Raw genomic sequence first — 20097 nt, 5'->3', positions numbered from 1 at the left:
GAAGAGACAGACCTACTGGCTGGAGGGAATAGGCATCCCTCCAGCCAGTCTTTGTAAACAAGGTAAGGGGTGGTGGGGATTCATTGGAGGCACGGGGGTGGGAGGAGGGGGGAGGTCGTCAGGGGTACTCAATTGCGGTGGGAGGGAGTGGGCATCTCTCCTGCTTCTGGGTGTGTGTGTTGGAGGTTATTGGATGGTGGCAGGAGAGGGGTGTCGGGGGTTGTTGGATGACGGTGAGAGGGAGTGGGTATTTCTTTTGCTGTTGGGGGGGGGAGGTGTCAGGGGTTGTTGAATGATGGAGTGAGGGAGTGGGCATCTCTCCCGCTGCCGGGGGATGTGTGTGTGTGTGTGTGTAGGGGGTAGGGGCTGCTTGATGGCAGCAAAACTTTCTGGCAGGTCTGAGCTGACAAGCCTTACTTTCCTGTCAATGTCTGAGCCAATCAGAGCTCAGGCACTGACCAGAAAGTAAGGCTACAACAGCTCAGACCTGCCAGAATATTTTTCTCACAAATGTATGACAGCGAGGTTAGAGAATCACCCGGCGATAATAGAGAATCACTTGGAGTGCTTCTTTAAATATTAATGACCTCATTGCAATACATTTGAATGGCAGAGTTGGAGACTGCTAGGAAGCTCAGTAAAGACCATAGTAAGCCATTTTGGTAATCCGCCGCTAAAATACATGGACACTAAACCAACTGGAACCAGTTTGGTGACTATGTTAAAGTTTAGAGAATCTTCCCCTAAATTTCCAAAGGTTAGTGGTAAATTAAGCTGTAGAAAAATGCCTTCAGAAATGACAGTTTAATAAGTTTAAATATCAATTCCAGCAAGCTACGTTTACGAGTTCCTACACACAATCAAATGATGCCCAGACCCCTTGACTTCTTTTAAAAATTATATTCACCTGAAGTGGTTGTTGGGATTGAGGGTGAAGGTGAAGGACAATGCAGGATGAGTGAATGTCTTGTGCAGTCATTTTCACAGTATGCGAAAAATGCTTGAATCTAAAAGAGAAATAAAGAAAAATGCAGAGCTCCGAAAGATGGCACCTTTCTTTATTATGAAGAGGGAGGGGACGGAAGGGTATTTGGATTCAGCTCATGCCTTTTTCATTAGTTGTTCAAGGTGAGTTACGTTTAAATTAGGCTTGCAATGCTATAACGCCATGTGGGTGCCCCGATTCTGTTCTAGAATACTAGCGTAAACCATATAGAGAATCCAGGCCTCGCTGGATTAAGCAGGAGCTCTCAACTCAGACCTAGGGATACACTTAGCCAATCAGGTTTTTAGGATACCCACAATGAATATGCATGAGATAGATTTGCATACCAATGCTGGTAGGGGCATACAAATCTCTCTCATGCATATTCATTGCAAGTACCCTGAAAACCCGACTGGCTAGGTGTGTCCCAAGGACTGGATTGAGAACCCCTGCTATAAAGGAAAGAAGGTGCCCTCTTTCTTTTTGGCAAACGATGATTGCTTCTTTAATGAGTGCTGTACTTTCCGATTATTTTATTGAAATTCTCGTCCTTCTTTTATTTAGTCTGTACTAGAGGTTTGCATGGGAACGGGGATTGCGGGAATCCTGCGGGTCCCGCGGGAGTCCCGCAGGAATCCCCCCCCTAACCCACGGGACTCCCACGGAGACCCCCCTCGAGCCAACGGGACTCCCACAGGGATGGAAAGCTTTGGAAGCAGGGTTCGTCCATATAATATAATGGACACGTCAGCCTTAGTAAAAGAGGGGGTTTATAAGTTAATTACCTGAACAGAAAACAAAAAAAGGGTTCCACCAAAGAGATTCCACAAGGAAAACAACAGCGCAGACACAAAATAAACTGTGGAATTGATGACCCTGTCAGAAGTAATTGCTGCTTTTTATGGGGACGGGCGGGAATGGAGGTAATTCCTTGCGGGGATGGGTGGGGACGGAGAGGATCCTGACGGGGTCAGGTGGGGGACTGAGAAGATCCGGGCAGGGATGGGTGGGATTTCTGTCTCCGTGCAACTTTCTAGTCTGTACACTGCTTGTCAGTTTTAGCAGTATAGAAAATACCAACTAAATAAACACACACACTTATATACAGGTGCACTAGTAGAGTGACATAGTGATACAGGAAATAACAGCAGAATGGTCCATCCAATCTGCTCAATAGTTATGTGCATTATAAATTCATGATTAAATTGTCTTATATTTCTAGGCCATAGACTGTAGAAGTCTACCCGGTACAGTTCTTAGGTTCAAACTACCGTGGTTGCCTATCTAAACCATCCCAACTTACTGGAATTCCCGAAGCCCTTCTCAACTCATCCCAAACTGTCAAGCCATACACAAGACACAGGCCATGTAAAAGTGCCCAGTCCTGGCCTCGGTTCTTCACTTTCCGATTAGAGATCCTGTGTTTGTCCCATGCGTTTTTGAATTCTGTCACCATTTTGCTCTCCACCATTTCTCTAGGGAAGGCACTGCAGACATCAACCACCCTTTACGTGAAAAACAATTTTCTAGCATTACTCTTAAGTCTACCACTCTGCAATCTCACTTCATGCCCTCTAGTTTTACCTTTTTCCCTCCTTTGGAAAATATTTGGCTCCTTATTAATGCCTTTTAAGTATTTAAATGTCTTTAGAGAACACATAAGCCTCTACTATCAAAAACTCCATTGGCTGCCCCTAGAGGCCCGAATCCTGTTTAAGTTCTCCTGTCTGTGTTACAAATCAATATTTGGCCTAGCCCCCACTTACCTGGTTTCCCACTTCAATCTGGCAAGTTATCTTAGGCCCACACGAAGAATACATCTGTTCTCCTATCCGACAATAAAAGCCTGCCACTACAAAAGATTCTTGGACAGAACTCTTGCCTTCCAGGCAGGCAAATGGAACGATTGGCTTAGTAATGTTTTCGCGCTCTCATCATCCTACTTTAATTTTAGAAAACTAGTAAAAATGAGCTTGTTCAATCGATTTGTTAACAAAGAATCTACTCAGCTCTGAGAAAAACTGCAGGGGAGGAGGAGCTTACCTAAGATGGCGGCTTGAAGCAACGCGGAGACGCTGTCAGCAGGAGAAGTGTGTTTCCTTAATTTACCTGATGGTAAAAAGAAAATCAAAACCCCGGGTTCTCCCGGGTGAATCTTCATTACCTGCTGGGCCGATGGACGCCTTTGTGGAGCGTAGTGCCCGAACTCAGTTACCGGAGGAATTCCTGGCAGGAGGAAGCGCGTTGACTGAGGCGTGTGGTCACTCCATACAGGACACCACCTTATCCCCGGAGGAGCGGAGCCCACCAGTACGTCCTGAGGCGACGGAGGTGCAGTTGGAGGCGGGGCCGGCCTGAGACGTTTCCCTTATTTACCACCAGAGCGGGGAATCCAAATCTGAGTGGTCTCAGGAGAATATTCCAACATTGCCGGTGGGGGAAGTGGATACAACACACGGTGATGAGGCTACAAACATTTCAACGATAGCTGCTGCTCAAGGAAATGTGATTGCGGGGGAGCTCAGGATGGAAGTTGCTCCACTGCAGAGACCTAAAGTCTTTACCATAGAAACGATATGGGAAGCTATCTCAAATCTTCAGTTTTCTTTGGGCAATCAAATGCAGCAATTATCTAACCGGTGTACATCAGTGCTATCTGAACATTTGGAACTAAAGAATAAAATCTCAAGCTTGGAAAGCAAGTCGTTAGACCAGGCTAAAATCTCTGGAGGCGCAATCCCTAGTTTGGATTAAAGACAGTGGAAATTTGCATTTCAAGTATGAAATGCTAGAAAATGCAGTTAGAAGGTATAATCTTAGGGTTATAAACTTTCCCAAAGTAATGTCTATTTCTGCATTGGATATGTTTAAAAGGTATTTGAGAGAAATTTTGAAAGTACCAGAGACATCATATCCGCCTATATCCAAAATTTATTACCTGCCTAATAAGGCTAAATTTCAGAGTCCTAACCAGCAGAATCTTTCTGCTGATAGTTTGGACTTGACTAATTTACTGGAGAGGTTGGAAATGGATGTCCAGGTACCAGCAACGTTACTTGTTTCTTTTGCTATTGATACGGACAGGGAATGGTTGCTAAAACTTTTCTTCAGATGTAGAGAGGTTCCCTTTATGACTTATAAAGTGAGAATGTACCCAGATGTATCTAGGGCTACCCAGAAAAGGAGAAAACCGTTCTTGCTTTTAAGATCGCAGGCTTTGCAGTTAGGAGTGACTTTTGTCCTGCGCTACCCTTGCAAATGTGTATTAGTATATCAGCAGAATAGATATGTTTTTTATGAGCCGCAGCAATTATCTAAGTTTATTGTTTCTAAAGGTCAGATAAAGCAATGTTACTTACCGTAACAGTTGTTATCCAGGGACAGCAGGCAGCTATTCTCACTAGTGGGTGATGTCATCCGACAGAGCCCCGATACGGACATCTTGCAAGCATGTCTTGCTTGAAGAAACTCAGAAGTTTCGAGATGCCCGCACCGCGCATGCGCCAGTGCCTTCCCGCCCGATGGTCCGGGCGTGTCTCCTCAGTTCAGGTAGCTAGCAGAGAAGCCAACCCAGGGGAGGTGGGTGGGACGTGAGAATAGCTGCCTGCTGTCCCTGGATAACAACTGTTACGGTAAGTAACATTGCTTTATCCCAGGACAAGCAGGCAGGTATTCTCACTAGTGGGTGACCTCCAAGCTAACCTCAATGGGATGGAGGGAGAGTTGGCAACTTATGAGAACAAATTTTGTAACACAGTTTGGCCAAACTGCCCATCCCGTCTGGAGAAAGTATCCAGACAATAATGAGAGGTGAACGTATGAACCGAGGACCAAGTGGCAGCCCTACAAATCTCCTCAATCGGTGTCGATCTGAGGAAGGCTACAGAGGCTGCCATTGCTCTGACCCTATGTGCTGTGATCTTACAGGGAAGGGGTAATCCAGCCTGGGCATAGCAGAAAGAGATACAAGTCACCATCCAGTTGGAGATGGTGCGCTTCGATACAGGTCGTCCCAACTTGTTTGGATCAAAGGAGACGAAAAGTTGAGGAGCAGTTCTGTGTGGTTTGGTGCGATCCAAGTAGAAAGCCAAAGCACGTTTACAGTCCAGAGTGTGAAGAGCTGATTCTCCAGGATGAGAATGAGGCTTTGGAAAGAACACTGGAAGCACAATGGATTGGTTGAGGTGAAATTCAGAGACCACTTTAGGCAGGAATTTCGGGTGAGTGTGGAGAACCACCTTGTCATGATGGAATACTGTGAAAGGTGGGTCCGCCACCAAGGCCTGAAGCTCACTGACCCTGCGAGCAGATGTGAGGGCCACCAGAAAAACCACTTTCCAAGTGAGAAACTTTAGTGGAGCCTTGCTCAGAGGCTCAAAAGGAGGTTTCATAAGCTGAGAAAGGACAACATTTAGATCCCAAACCACTGGAGGCGGTTTGAGAGGAGGATTGACATGAAAAAGTCCTTTCATAAATCTGGAAACCACAGGATGAGAAGAGAGAGGTTTCCCTTGTAGAGGCTGATGGAAAGCCGCAATAGCACTCAGGTGGACACGTATAGATGTCGACTTGAGACCAGACTGAGACAGATGTAAAAGATAGTCCAAAACAGAGGAAAGGGAGGCTCGCTGAGGCTCCTTAGAATTGGAAATACACCATGAAGAAAATCTAGTCCATTTTTGGGAGTAGCATTGACGAGTAGCAGGCTTCCTGGAAGCCTCCAAGACATCCCTCACCGCCTGGGAAAACTGGTGCGGAGTTACGTTGAGAGGAACCAAGCTGTCAGGTGGAGAGACTGCAGGTTGGGATGAAGCAGAGACCCCTGATGCTGAGTAAGCAGTGAAGGAAACACCGGAAGTAGGTACGGTTCCCTGCTGCTGAGTTGAAGTAGAAGGGAGAACCAAGGTTGCCTGGGCCACCGAGGAGCTATGGTGGCATGTTCGGACTTCAGTTTGACTAGTCTTTTGAATGAGAGGGAATGGCGGAAACGCATACAGAAAGCGATTCCCCCAATCCAGCAGAAAAGCATCTGCCTCGAGGCGATGAGGAGCGTAGATCCTGGAGCAAAACTGAGGCAGCTTGAAATTGTGGGGAGCCGCAAAGAGGTCTATCTGAGGCGTCCCCCACTGAGCAAAGATCTGATGAAGGGGCTTGGAGTGGAGTGTCCATTCGTGAGGCTGGAGAAGACGACTCAGTTTGTCCGCCAAGACATTGTCCCTCCCCTGAATGTAGACAGCTTTGAAGAAGGTGTTGTGGCGAACCGCCCAATCCCAGACTTTGAGAGCTTCCTGGCAGAGGGAGGCCGAGCCCGTGCCCCCTTGCTTGTTGACATAATACATGGCAACCTGATTGTCGGTGCGAATGAGGACCACCATGTCGTGAAGCAGATGTTGAAAAGCTTGAAGAGCATTGAAGATGGCTCTGAGCTCCAGAAGATTGATTTGATGGAGTCGGTCCGCACAGGTCCAGAATCCCTGAGTGCGAAGCCCATCCAGATGCGCTCCCCAGGCATAGGTCGAGGAATCGGTTGTGAGAACCTTCTGGTGGGGAGGAGAATGAAACAGCAAACCTCTGGATAGATTCGAAGAGGTCATCCACCAGAGCAGAGACTGCCGAAGAGCAGGAGTGACTGTGATGTGTCGAGTCAATGGATCAGACACCTGAGTCCACTGAGATGCCAGGGTCCACTGAGGAATTCTGAGGTGGAGTCTAGCAAACGGCGTCACATGAACTGTAGAGGCCATGTGGCCCAGGAGGACCATCATGTGTCTCGCTGAGATGGTCTGGCGAGAAGACACAGACTGGCAGAGATGAAGAAGAGCATTCATGCGCTGAGAAGGAAGGAATGCTCTGAGACGTACGGTATCCAGGACAGCCCCGATGAAGGGAAGAGACTGGGTCGGCTGTAGATGAGACTTGGGAAAGTTGATCTCGAATCCCAAACTCTGCAGGAACAGAATCGTTGACAGGGTCGCTGAGAGGACCCCCGAGGCCGAGGGAGCCTTGATCAGCCAGTCGTCGAGGTAGGGGAATACCTGAAGACTTTGGTTCCGGAGGGCCACGGCCACCACCACCAGACATTTGGTGAAGACTCTGGGGGACGAAGACAGGCCGAATGGAAGCACTCGATACTGCAGATGGAGATGTCCCACCCGAAATCCGAGGAACTTGCGAGAGGCCGGATGAATGGGAATATGAGTGTAGGCCTCCTTGAGATCCAGAGAGCATAACCAGTCGTTCCGCTCGAGGAGGGGGTAGAGAGAAGCAAGTGTCAGCATGCAAAACCTCCCTTTGACTAGGAATTTGTTGAGGACCCTGAGGTCCAAAATGGGTCGCAGGTCGCCCGTCTTCTTCGGAACAAGGAAGTACCGGGAGTAAAACCCCTGGGTCAGTTGGTCCGTCGGAACCGGCTCCACAGCACGAAGCCGGAGCAAAGCCTGAGCTTCCTGAAGAAGAAGGGCGGTCTGAGTCAAGTTGGAAGGATACTCTCTTGGAGGGTGGTCCGGAGGGACCCAATGAAAATGAAGAGAGTACCGTATTTTCACGCATATAACGCGCGCGTTATACGCGTTTTTACCTACCGCGCATACCCCTCGCGCGTTATATGCGTGAGCGCGGTATACAAAAGTTTTAAAACATAGTTCCCACCCCGCCCGACGCCCGATTCACCCTCCCAGCAGGACCACTCGCACCCCCACCCCGAACGACCACTCGCACGCGCTCCCACCCGCACCTGCATCCACGATCGGAGCAAGAGGGAGCCCAAGCCCTCTTGCCCGGCCGACTCCCCGACGTCCGATACATCCCCCCCCCCCGGCAGGACCACTCGCACCCCCACCCCGAACGACCGCCGACTTCCCGACAATATCGGGCCAGAAGGGAGCCCAAACCCTCCTGGCCACGGCGACCCCCTAACCCCACCCCGCACTACATTACGGGCAGGAGGGATCCCAGGCCCTCCTGCCCTCGACGCAAACCCCCCTCCCCCCCAACGACCGTCCCCCCCCAAGAACCTCCGACCGCCCCCCAGCCGACCCGCGATCCCCCTGGCGACCCCCACGACCCCCCCACCCCCCTTCCCCGTACCTTTGGTAGTTGGCCGGACAGACGGGAGCCAAACCCGCCTGTCCGGCAGGCAGCCAACGAAGGAATGAGGCCGGATTGGCCCATCCATCCTAAAGCTCCGCCTACTGGTGGGGCCTAAGGCGCGTGGGCCAATCAGAATAGGCCCTGGAGCCTTAGGTCCCACCTGGGGGCGCGGCCTGAGGCACATGGGCCCAACCCGACCATGTGCCTCAGGCCGCGCCCCCAGGTGGGACCTAAGGCTCCAGGGCCTATTCTGATTGGCCCACGCGCCTTAGGCCCCACCAGTAGGCGGAGCTTTAGGATGGATGGGCCAATCCGGCCTCATTCCTTCGTTGGCTGCCTGCCGGACAGGCGGGTTTGGCTCCCGTCTGTCCGGCCAACTACCAAAGGTACGGGGAAGGGGGGTGGGGGGGTCGTGGGGGTCGCCAGGGTGGTCGCGGGTCGGCTGGGGGGGCGGTCGTTGGGGGGAGGGGGGTTTGCGTCGAGGGCAGGGGGGCCTGGGATCCCTCCTGCCCGTAATGTAGTGCGGGGTGGGGTTAGGGGGTCGCCGTGGCCAGGAGGATTTGGGCTCCCTCCTGGCCCGATATTGTTGGGGAATCGGCGGTCCTTCGGGGGGAGGGATGTATCGGACGTCGGGGGGGGGCATCAGGCTTTCAGGATGGGGACAGACCTTCAAGGGGGGACAGTGCACGGAAGTCAGGGGGGGTGAACGGAGAGTCGGGACAGCGCACGGAAAGTCGGGGCAGTGCACGGAAGTCAGGGGGGGGTGAACGGAGAGTCGGGACAGCGCACGGAGAGGCGGGGCAGTGCACGGAAGTCAGGGGGGTGAACGGAGAGTCGGGCAGCATGCGCGGTATAATCGTGAGCGCGTTATACCAAAGTTTTTGTGCTTATCATCGTGATTTCTGCGCGCTATACACGTGTGCGCGTTTTATACGGGTGCGTGTTATTTGCGTGAAAATACGGTATCCTTCCTTGATGATATGAAGGACCCAGAGGTCGGTTGTTATGGCCTCCCAGCGATGATAAAAATGATGGAGGCGCCCTCCGATGGGAAAAACAGGGGGAGGCAGAACGAGGTTGGTTATGCCCTCGACGAGACAGTCAAAAAGGCTGAGTGGTCTTAGGGACAGCAGGCGACTGAGACTTAGGCTGACCCTTCTGGGGAGGCTGACGCTTCGCCGGTTGCCTCGCAGGTGGAGTTTGCCTCGGCTGATAACGCCTCTGATAAATCAACGGCGGACGAGAAGGTCGAGACTGCTGAGGCTTAGGCTTCGGCCAAAGGATAGATTGGAAGGACTTTTCGTGGTCAGACAACTTCTTCGTGACAGTCTCGATGGATTCATCAAAAAGATCCGCCCCAGCACACGGGACGTTCGCCAGGCGGTCCTGAAGATTCGGGTCCATATCAATGGTCCGCAACCAGGCCAACCGGCGCATCGCCACCGAGCAAGCCGCCGCTCGGGCTGAGAGCTCGAACGCATCATAGGCAGATTGCATTAACTGAAGCTGAAGTTGGGACAGCGAAGCAACCACTTCCTCAAACTCAAACCTAGCCTGGGACTCGATGTATGGTGTGAACCTCCGAAGCACAGGTAGAAAAAATTCCAAGTAGGCTGCAAAGTGGAAATTGTAATTCAGGACTCGAGACGCCATCATCGAATTCTGATAGATGCGTCGACCAAACTTATCCATGGTTCTGCCCTCGCGGCCCGGAGGCACTGAAGCATAGACCTTGCCAGGATGAGACCGCTTGAGCGAGGATTCGACCAGGAGGGACTGGTGAGAAAGCTGAGGACCCTCGAAGCCTTTATGATGCACCGTGCGGTACCGCGCATCCAATTTACCAGGGACCACAGGGATAGAGTAAGGAGACTCGAAGCATCGCATGAAGGTCTGGTCGAGGAGCTTGTGCAGGGGAAGCCGCAAGGACTCTGCCGGAGGACGAGGCAAGTGCATGGTATCGAGGTACTCCTTGGAATATCGAGACCCAGCATCGAGAGTAATGTCCATGTCATCTGCCATCTGCCTGAGGAACGATGAAAAGGACAGTTGGTCCGCCGTCGCCGGTCTGCGAGACGGACTAGAAGAAGAAGAGGCTTCAGGCTCCAGAGAGGCCTGCGAGCAACAGGACGAGTAGAAAACCTCGGGGTCCTCGAACTCCGGGCCCGGAGGAGGAGACCCAGTCGAAGTAGCATACCCCAACCGAGGCAATTTCTTCTGAGGCGAGACAGTCGAGTGCCGAGAGGAATGCTTCGAAGAATGTCTGGATCGATGCCTGGAAGGGGATCGAGCCCGTCTGTGAGAAACTGGGTCAGACGCCTCCAAGGAGCAGATCGGACTCGATGCCGTCGATCGCAGAGGCGGAAGAGTCGGTGCCTCCCCTGACGCCGCCCAGGCTTGATAGGGGGTTCGGAAGAACTCGTCCTGCTTCCTGCTATGCCCAGGACTGGGTGGCCCCGAAGGTGGACGCCACACTGAGTCATGGGGCGGAGTAATCGGTTCCAAGGGAGGCAGGTCACTAAACGAGGCTTTCCTCGAGGGGATGGGCTCCAAGGGAGGCATATCACTAAGGGAGGCCCTCCTCGAGGGAATCGGTTCCAAAGGAGGCACAGCACTAACGGAGGACCTCCTCGAGGATCCGGACACCGCTCGCCGCTCCTCCTCGCCGAGCAACGAGGTCGTGCGGCGAGGAGGAGGAGGAGGAGGGGGCGGTCCGCCTCTCGAAGCCGAAGCTGGGAGGTCACCCTGGATGGTGGCAATCAGTCGAGGCCCCATGGTCTGCATGAGCTCCACGAACTAAGCCTCCAGAAGGGACCGCAACGAAGCTGATATGGAGGGATCCGCACCAAAAGGGGGCCCTTCCGCACGGTTTCCGCGCTCCTTCGGTGCTGCGTGCTTCTGCTTGCCAGCCTTCGGCACCTTGAGCACCACCGGTGGTACTGAAGGGGTCGATACCTGCTCCGAGGAGAGGGAGGAAGGCACCCGCGCCGAAGCCGGGGCCGAAACCGGTGTGAACGATGCTGGTTTCAGAAGGCCCGAAGCAGCCGGGGAGGCAGAGGGCTTCGCTGAAGGAGTCGAAGCACCCGTCGATGTCGATGTCGAAGCTGCAGGGTCCGATGAAGCTTCCATCTTGAACATGGACTCCCACAATAGACAGCGGCGCTTAAACGCTCTCGCCGTCAGAGTGGAGCAAGGCCGGCACGATTTCGGGAAGTGATCCGGTCACAGACACTGTAAGCAGCGTCGATGAGGGTCCGTGAGCGAAATCGCGCGCTGGCACTTGCTACACTTTTTGAAACCGGTAATCGGCCGGGACATAGGCCGGAAAAGCTCCGCCGCAAGGTCGAAGGCGCGGAGCCCCAGCCACGCGGCCGATCCGGTATCGGACGGAAAATTTTTTTTTTTTTTTAAAAGAAATCAAAGAAAGAAATAAATGCACAGGAGATCCAAAAGAACTCAACCCGCGGCAAAATAGAAGGCAAAAAAAGAGATTCAATGGGCGCAAATTGAAGATAGACTTCTCAGCTCCGCGGAAGAAAAAGAACTGAGGAGACACGCCTGGACCATCGGGCGGGAAGGCACTGGCGCATGCGCGGAGCGGGCATCTCGAAACTTCTGAGTTTCTTCAAGCAAGACATGCTTGCAAGATGTCCGTATCGGGGCTCTGTCGGATGACATCACCCACTAGTGAGAATACCTGCCTGCTTGTCCTGGGATAATATCATCACCGTGAGGATTGAATCCAATAATTCTGCTCAATGATAAATGGTTCTGGGACTATCAAGCCGAGTCTTTATTTTCCTTTTTTCTTTAGTTATTCTTATGATGTTTCTCAGTCAATTCTTTTAGCTCCGTTCTCTGTAATTGTGGACTAACCATACTTTGATAAGTTGTTATTATCCTAAAAGTAGGGATCATGTGTTTTTGACCCTTTATGATGAATTTGTTTCAGTTCACTGTATTTTTACTTTTTGATGGATATTGTTGTCAAATGTTTGAAAATTATAAATAAAGAATTAAAAAAAAGAATCTACTCAGCTCTGCTTACTCAACCAGTAACCCTAATGAACTATATAGCTTTCATATTCCTTCATTATGTAAGATTGTATTGCTGACTTTGATTGTAACCTCCTCGCTGATTGTCCAGCGCTTCTTGCTGTAAACCACCTCAAACTTCTACGGCTTTAGCGGTATATAAGAATAAAATTATTATTATTATTATCATGTTTTCCTCGTCCCTCTTCTCCTCTAGAATATATATTCAGATCTTCTAGACTCTTCCTGTATGCCTTTGGGCTCAAACCCCTTACCATTTTTCACTGCCTTTCTCTGGACTGCTTCAAGTCTTCTTATATCATTCGCCATAAAAGGTCTCCAAAATTGAACACAGTACTCCAAGTGTGGTTTCACCAATGACCTGGTTATGACTCTGTCTATATAAGCCAGCATCTTTCTGGCTACAGCCACCGCCTTGTAGCACTGTTTCTTCACCATTAGATCCTCAGACACTAATCACCCCAAGGCCCATCTCCCCCATCTGTTCGTCAGCCTCTCACTACTTACTGCTCCCTTGGATTTCTACTCCCCAAATGCACTTCTTTGCATTGAATTTTAGTTGCCAGACATTAGACCATTCTTCTAACTTTTGCAGATCCGTTTTCATATTTTCCACTCCCTCCAGAGTGTCCACTTTGTTACAAATGTTGGTATCATCCGCAGAAAGGCAAACCTTACCATCTACACCTTCAGTAATGTCGCTCATAAATATGTTGAACAGAATCAGCCCCAGCAATGATCCTTGAGGCACTCCACTACTCATCTTTCCTTCCTCAGAGCAAATTCCATTAACCACCACTCTCTGGCGACTATCCATCAACCGGAATCTAATCCAGTTCACCACTTTGGGTCCTTACTTCAGCCCATCAAGTTTATTCAAGCGCCTCCTATGAGGAACCGTGCCAAAGGCTTTGCTGAAATCTAAGTAAATTACACCTAATGCATGTCCTTGAGCCAGTTCTCTGGCCACCCGGTAAAATAATTCAATCAGATTTTTTGGTATGACTTACCTTTAGGAAAGCCTTGCAGCCTTGGATCTTATAATCCATTAGATTTTAAGAAATTTGCTATCCTTTCCTTCAGCAACACTTTCATTAATTTTTCAATAACTGAAGTGAGGCTTACTGGCCTATAGTTTCCTGCTTCATCTTTGCAACCATTTTTGTGAAGAGGGACCACATCCATTCTTCTCCAATCCCATGGAACCTCTCCTGTCTCTATGGATTTATTGAACAAATCTTTAAGAGGACCCGTAAAAACCTCTCTGAGCTCCCACAATATCCTTGGATGGATTCCATACGGTTCCATGGTTTTGTTCACCTTCAATTTTTCAAACTGTTCATAAACACTTTCTTCCAGGAATGGTGGTAATCATGCCATTCTCACGTGTAACTTTGCCAGCCAATCGCAGTCCTTCTCCAGGATTTTCTTCTGTGAACACAGAAGTATTTGTTTACCGTATATACTGGAATGTCAGCTAGTGCTCCCTCCCAAGTGAGAATTGACACCTGTGCCCACACCCCTACCCCCTCTGCAACTAGCCAGCGTTCCTTCCCTCCCTCTCAAGCAAGAGTATCACCACTCCCAAGCCTACTGTGATTTCCTGGTGGTCTAGCGGTGCGTTGGGGTAGGAGTGAGTTTCATTCTTACCATTCTTTCACCACAGTAAAAATGGCTACCGAGATTTCTAGTGGCAGTCTTGCGAGGCTCCCAGCAGCCTCACAAGACTGGAAATCTTGGTGGCCATTTTTACTGCGGTGGAAGAATGGGCAAGAGTGTGAATCGCTCCTGTCCCAACGTGCCATCAGACCACCAGGAACTCACAGTAGACCTGGGGGTGAGGGGGGCAGTGTAACTCTTACTTAGGAGGGAGGGAAGGAGAGCTAGCTAATGTTCTGATGTGACTGGAGTGCAGGTGGGGATATCATTCTCACTTGACATGCTAGTGGGGGTTGGGGCATGGGTGCGGGTGTTACTCTTGCTTGGGAGGGAGGGAACACTAACTGATTTTCCGGTAGGGTTGGGATGTGGGCAGGGGTGCGGGCACACACTGATTGCGGTAGCAAATGTCTGCTGGTTTAAGGACGGAGGCTTGACACAATGCGGAAGACTCAAATATAAACTGAGACCCCCATTTTAGGGCCATTGTTTTGGCCCCAAAATCATGGTTTATACTTAAGTATATATGGTAGTACATTTATGGTTTTTTCCTTATTACTCTCCACATAGCGGTTCATAGCTTTTTTCAGTCTTGTAATTCCATTTTTTTGTCATACCCCTTTCATTAATATACCTGAAACAAATTTTATCTCCTTTTTTTACATTTCTAGCCATTTGATCTTAGGTTTGTGCTTTTGCCAGATGTATCTGTCTCTTGGCTTCTTTCAGTTTTATCCAATATTCCTTTCTGCATTCCTCTTGATTTTTTTTTTTATATATATCACAAATGCCAACCCTTTACCTTTATTTTCTCCACCACTAGTTTGGAGAACCAGATTTTTTTTATCCTCTTGTTTTTGTTTATTTTCCTCACATAAAGGTGTTACCATTTTTATTGCTCCTTTCAGCCTGGACCTCTGTTTTTCCACTTCTCTGACGTTCTCCCATCCTATCAGTTCTTTCTTCAGCTACTCTCCCATTTTACTAGTCTGTGTTTGAAATCAAGGACTTTGGGTGTTGTGTGGCCTCCCTCCACTTTAGCTGTTATTTCAAACCAAACTGCTTCTCAGCTGGGCACCTACTTGGGACATTAGAGATACTCTCCCCATTAGTGAGCGCTAGATTTTGTACTGCTTTCCCCCTTGTGGGTTCCATCAACATCTTTGAAAGGCATCCACAATCTCTCTACTTCTTTCCAAATCTGAAGATGGAAATTTCCAGACCACACCTGGCAAGTTGAAATCACCCAACAACAACACCTGCCCTTTCTAGAATTATCACCTTTACCCTTATAAAAAGTAAGATAGGCACATAAAGTATATGCCTTTATAAAAAAAAAAAAAAAAGGCACCCAGAAACAGCCCCCGTTCAGCACAAATTTACCCCCATTTTTATGAAGCCACATTAGGCTTATTGCTGGCCGCAGCGGTAAAAGCGCCGACACTCACAGAATTCCTACGAGTGTCAGAGCTAATACCGCCGCATCCAGCGATATTAAAGTCTAACGGGGCTTCATTAAAGGGAGCCTTAGTCTTGTCTTGAAGAAGGGTAACTACTATAGGTGTATGCACGATACATATCTTTCCAATTTTATTCACATGTTTATTTTATCTTGATGTATTTATTAGAATTGTATGTATTGCTTTCCTGTTGTTAGCCGCTTAGAACCTTCCAGGTATGGTGAAATATAAATAAATAATAATAATTATTATTAATTCCATCCAAAAAATGTCCCAGAAACACTGAAACATTATCTTGTTGGCATAGGTATTTGACCACAAAATTTTGTAAAATATAATTTACTCATTAAAAATGCTTTCCAAATGTATTTTGCATTTTAACTGATGTATTTGTATTTTTATTGCAGTATTATAATGCACTGTTAAATGATGTTTTATTAGAAACCACTTTGGCATGACCTTGTTTAAAGGAATGAGATCTCAAAGATCGCTATTTACTGATAAACAACTTACCTGGATCTTATAACGGCAACAAGCTTCTCGATTGTCCTTCAAAGCTATCGTGACATTTGTGCTGGGGAATGACCATGGCTAAAGAAAATGAAAAGGAAGATACATCTAAGGAACCCAGAGATCCCCAAAAAAGATAAGACACAGGTATAGAAATCACGAGATAAAGAATAGGGACTTTTTCTAGTTACACAACCACATTCAAAGCGGTTTACATAAAAGTTCTTCAAGCATTTTCTCTATCTGTGCCAGTGGGCTCACAATCTGTCTAATGTACCAGGGGCAGTAGAGGATTAAGTGAATTGCCCAGGGTCACAGGGAACAGTGCAGGGTTTGAACCCACAACCTCAGGGGACTGAGGCTGTAGCTCTAACCACTGAGCCAAGTATTGAACAATGAAGAAGCCATTGTGACATCACTGAGGAGGTTGGCTCTTAGGCATTGGTGGAATGACATCATAATTATGACATCATAATATGAGCTCTGGAATGATGCTACTCTTTGGGTTTCTGTCAGGCATTATGACATCAGGGAAAGGGATTGGGACTTGAATACTGGCTTTTTGTAGTTACACAACCACATTCAAAGCGGTTTACATACAAGTACTTCAAGCATTTTCTCTATCTGTGCCAGTGGGCTCACAATCTGTCTAATGTACCAGGGGCAGTAGAGGATTAAGTGAATTGCCCAGGGTCACAGAGAACAGTGCAGGGTTTGAACCCACAACCCCAGGGTGCTGAGGCTGTAGCTCTCACCACTAAGCCACACTCTCTTTGCTCTCCAAAGCAAAGAAATACGAGCAGGCATTTGGGCCTGGATTTACAAACAAGTCACCTTATGTTAGGTGCCAGCAGGTGCCCAGATTGCGTCCACCGACACCTAACGTAAATGGTTTAATTGGGTTTAAGTGGTGTAATAATTGGTTGTACCATTAAAACCCAATTAAACCCTTGTTAAAAAAATAAATAGCTGCCGCTACGTGGCCTCTGGAACCGGCACCTAGGTCTCTGGCGGCTAGTGGCACACAGTGATGCCAAAGCCCGAAGTGGGCACATTTAGGGGCGGCACCAGACTTTGGGGTCACTATGCACCACATTTCACAGATAAGTGTAGATTTAGACATCTAAGATGCCCTTTTACTAAACTACAGTAAGAAGTGGCCTTAGCACATCCTTACATGGACCATTTCCATTCATTAAGACCATTTTTACTGTTGGGGTAAAATGGCTGATTTTGCTATTTTCTCTATTGATGACCAAAGCTATAGTATATTTCCCATTAGTGCGTCAGCCCCTATTGCCACCTATTACGTAGGCCGTAAGGGCTCATGCGTTATGCATATGCTAAATCAGTTAGAACGTGGAAATTTATTTATTTAAAAATTTATTACCTGCAGCAAACTACAATTATGTGTGGGGTACAATAAAACATACTTAATAAAATCAAAACATACAATTACAAAACCATCAAAAACAATCATAAAAAAAAAGACTTTCAAGGAAAAGCTTGCTTAAACAGAATTGTCTTCACAAATTTTCTAAACTGCAAAACACTGGCAATTCCCTTAACCTCAACAGGCAAAGCATTCCACAAAAGACACGCTCTGTATAGATATCAAAGAGCGCCAAAAAGTTAAATGAGTCACAGATTTAAATGATGAGTTTTCATCTCAATGGCCACGTAATTTGGTCCTGGAGGATGAAAAGTACAATGTCTGCATCTATGAGGCAAACATGGTTTTTCCTGTTGCATAGAGCACTCTAGACCCCTGTTCGTTTACAAAAATTGGATTGCTCTAAGTCTAATAGATGTTGGCATTGTCATCTCGTTGCTGGAACTTTAGATCATTTATTGTTTTATTGTCCATTTATTAAGGCTTTCTGGTAATCGATTTGAGATCAAATAAATTGTATGCTAGAAAATCATGCAGCATTGTATATGACACAATTTTATTTGGTATGTCTATGAGAGCTAAATGTCAAACATCCTCTAATAATAACAAACTTTTAATGATTTTGACAGGGGTTGCCATTCAATAAATAACATATAATTGGAAAGATTGTAAAAGATTGAATTATTGTTTTTGGTGGAACTCAGTGTGCCACTTATATAAAATGGAAAGAGCGTTAGCAGTTCAAAAAGGATATTTTAACAAATTTAAGGATGTGTGGGGGCCATTAATAAATTACTATAATGAATAATTAGCACTTTTCCCTACTTATTGTACTTGTTGATTTGGGGTGGGGGGGGGTGTTTTTGAATTTCGCTAATAAATATGGATATTATAAGATATAAATATAAGATATTATATTATGTGATATGTACTTGTTTAATTTGAATTTGGGGGGAGGGATGGGATTAAATCTTCTTTTTGAGAGAAGTTCTAGATTTTCAAGTGATGTTGTATATTAAATGTTGATATTTTCTGTACACTTAATGTAAAATATAAAATGAATAAAGAATAAAAATAAATAAATAAATATATGATGGGTTTTCGAGTATGTGTGGTTTTCAGAATGTAGTGATCGTGTTAGATCAGTGGTCTCAAACCCGCGGCCCGGGGGCCACATGTGTCCCGCCAGGTACTATTTTGAGGCCCTCGGTATATTTATCATAATCACAAAAGTAAAATAAAATAATTTCTTGATCATATGTCTCTTTAGCTATAAAATTACAATATTATTATTAAGACTGAGCCAAAAGGAAAGATTTATAAACTATAAAGAGTTTTACCTCAAGCAAAATTGTCATTTCTTTAATAAGACATTAACTATTTTTTTTCTGAGGCCCTCCAAATACCTACAAATTCAAAATGTGGCCCTGCAAAGGGTTTGAGTTTGAGACCACTGTGTTAGATGGTACGTACAGAATAAGGAACTTAAAACAACAGGACCACTGTCTTTAAGAATTTAAAAATCAAACATACCACATCAAATTCAATTAAAGATAAAATAAGTAGCCAATGCAAATCATGCAAAATAGTCATAATGTGGTTCAATTTGGATGCATGCATGATAATCCATGTAGCAGCATTCTGTGCCAGTTGTAAAGCATGAATTACATATTTAGGCAAACCAAGATAAAGCAAATTACAATAATCAGACACAGAAGTCAGCACCGCAGTAATGACAGTTCAAAAATTGTCCAGTTAGAGAAACTCTCTCAATCTTCTAAATAAACGTAGCTTTAAAAAGCTTCAATTTGCCCAGCCTTAATTTGCAACTTAAAAGATCAAGTTTCAATTTATAACATAACATAACTTTATTCTTCTAAACCGCCAACAATCAGATGATTTATGACAGTATACAGTGAAACAAACAAACAAACAAAAATCATACAGCAAATACATGACTTACAGGACCAGCATGGGATAAGGGATGGAAATACAATAATTGAAAGCTGATAAGACATTCAAGGAAAACCACAAGAGGAGAGTATATATAAGATAGTTGGATATTTAGCATGCTTTTTAGCAGGATTTTATAATGTCTAACAGTCAAAAGCGTCTTTAAAAAGAAAGCATTTCAACTGACTTTTAAATCTAACAATATTTTTTTCCTCTCTCAAATAGATTGGCAGGGAATTCCACAATTTGGGGACAATGACTGAAAAGATGTATTGTCTGCGTGTATTAATAGTTTTAAGTGAGGGAACGGTTAGCAGATGTTGGTCATTGGACCGGAGTATTCTAGTAGAGGTGTAGGGAATTAAAATCCTATCGATGAAAGCTGGGGACTTATAGAGCTGAGCCTTAAGAGATAATAAACAGATTTTGTAAATTATTCAATGTGATCCTGGGAGCCAATAAGATGTTTTAAGAAGTGGTGAAATATGATCAAATTTTTTGCTTTCGTAATGATTTTAATACAAGCATTTTGAATTAGCTGTACAAATATCTAGCTCTCCCAAATCTCCACTTTGGAGATTACAACCAGCTCTTCAAGAAGAAGAAAACATTCCCCATATTAAGAAATTCATTTGAGAATTCTTTACCACTAATTACAATCCCAATATAAATCCATCAACCCTATGGGAATCCTTCAAAGGGATACTATGGGGTGAATTTATCTCCATGTCATCATTTAAAACCAAAAAAATGATAATAATTTAATAATAATTTATTGCTTATATACCGCCAAAGCCAAAGTAGTTCGAGGCGGTTTACAATAAAGAAGAGCTGGACATACAGCGAAAAAACAATGAAGTCTTTGAGTACATGAATATTTGTACAGAGTATGGTAGCATTCTAGATGCGGGTTTAAAGTAAAAGTAATTCGAGGTGATTTACAACAGGAAGAGCAGGTCATACAGTGAGGGAATAAGGATCATCAGCGCGTG

The 20097-nt window shown here is 46.4% G+C and overlaps 1 protein-coding gene across 3 annotated transcripts in view; it reads right to left on the bottom strand.

The window, feature by feature from the left end:
* Positions 1-20097, bottom strand: part of IL17RA (interleukin 17 receptor A) — a 97842-nt gene that overhangs the window by 9629 nt on the left and 68116 nt on the right. For 2 of the 3 annotated variants that reach the window (XM_033952142.1, XM_033952146.1), the window contains 2 exons: positions 15763-15840; positions 908-1007 (listed from right to left, as the gene is read on the bottom strand). In XM_033952142.1, the coding sequence (XP_033808033.1) occupies positions 908-1007; positions 15763-15840 (178 nt within the window). The remainder of the gene's footprint in view (positions 1-907; positions 1008-15762; positions 15841-20097) is intronic. The other variant, XM_033952145.1, reaches the window with a different exon arrangement.

This window comes from Geotrypetes seraphini, chromosome 7, assembly GCF_902459505.1.
Source record: "Geotrypetes seraphini chromosome 7, aGeoSer1.1, whole genome shotgun sequence".
In the NCBI taxonomy this organism is placed as follows: domain Eukaryota; kingdom Metazoa; phylum Chordata; class Amphibia; order Gymnophiona; family Dermophiidae; genus Geotrypetes; species Geotrypetes seraphini.
The sequence above is the reverse complement of the archived record's forward strand: the minus strand, read 5'-3'. Positions and strand labels throughout refer to the sequence as shown.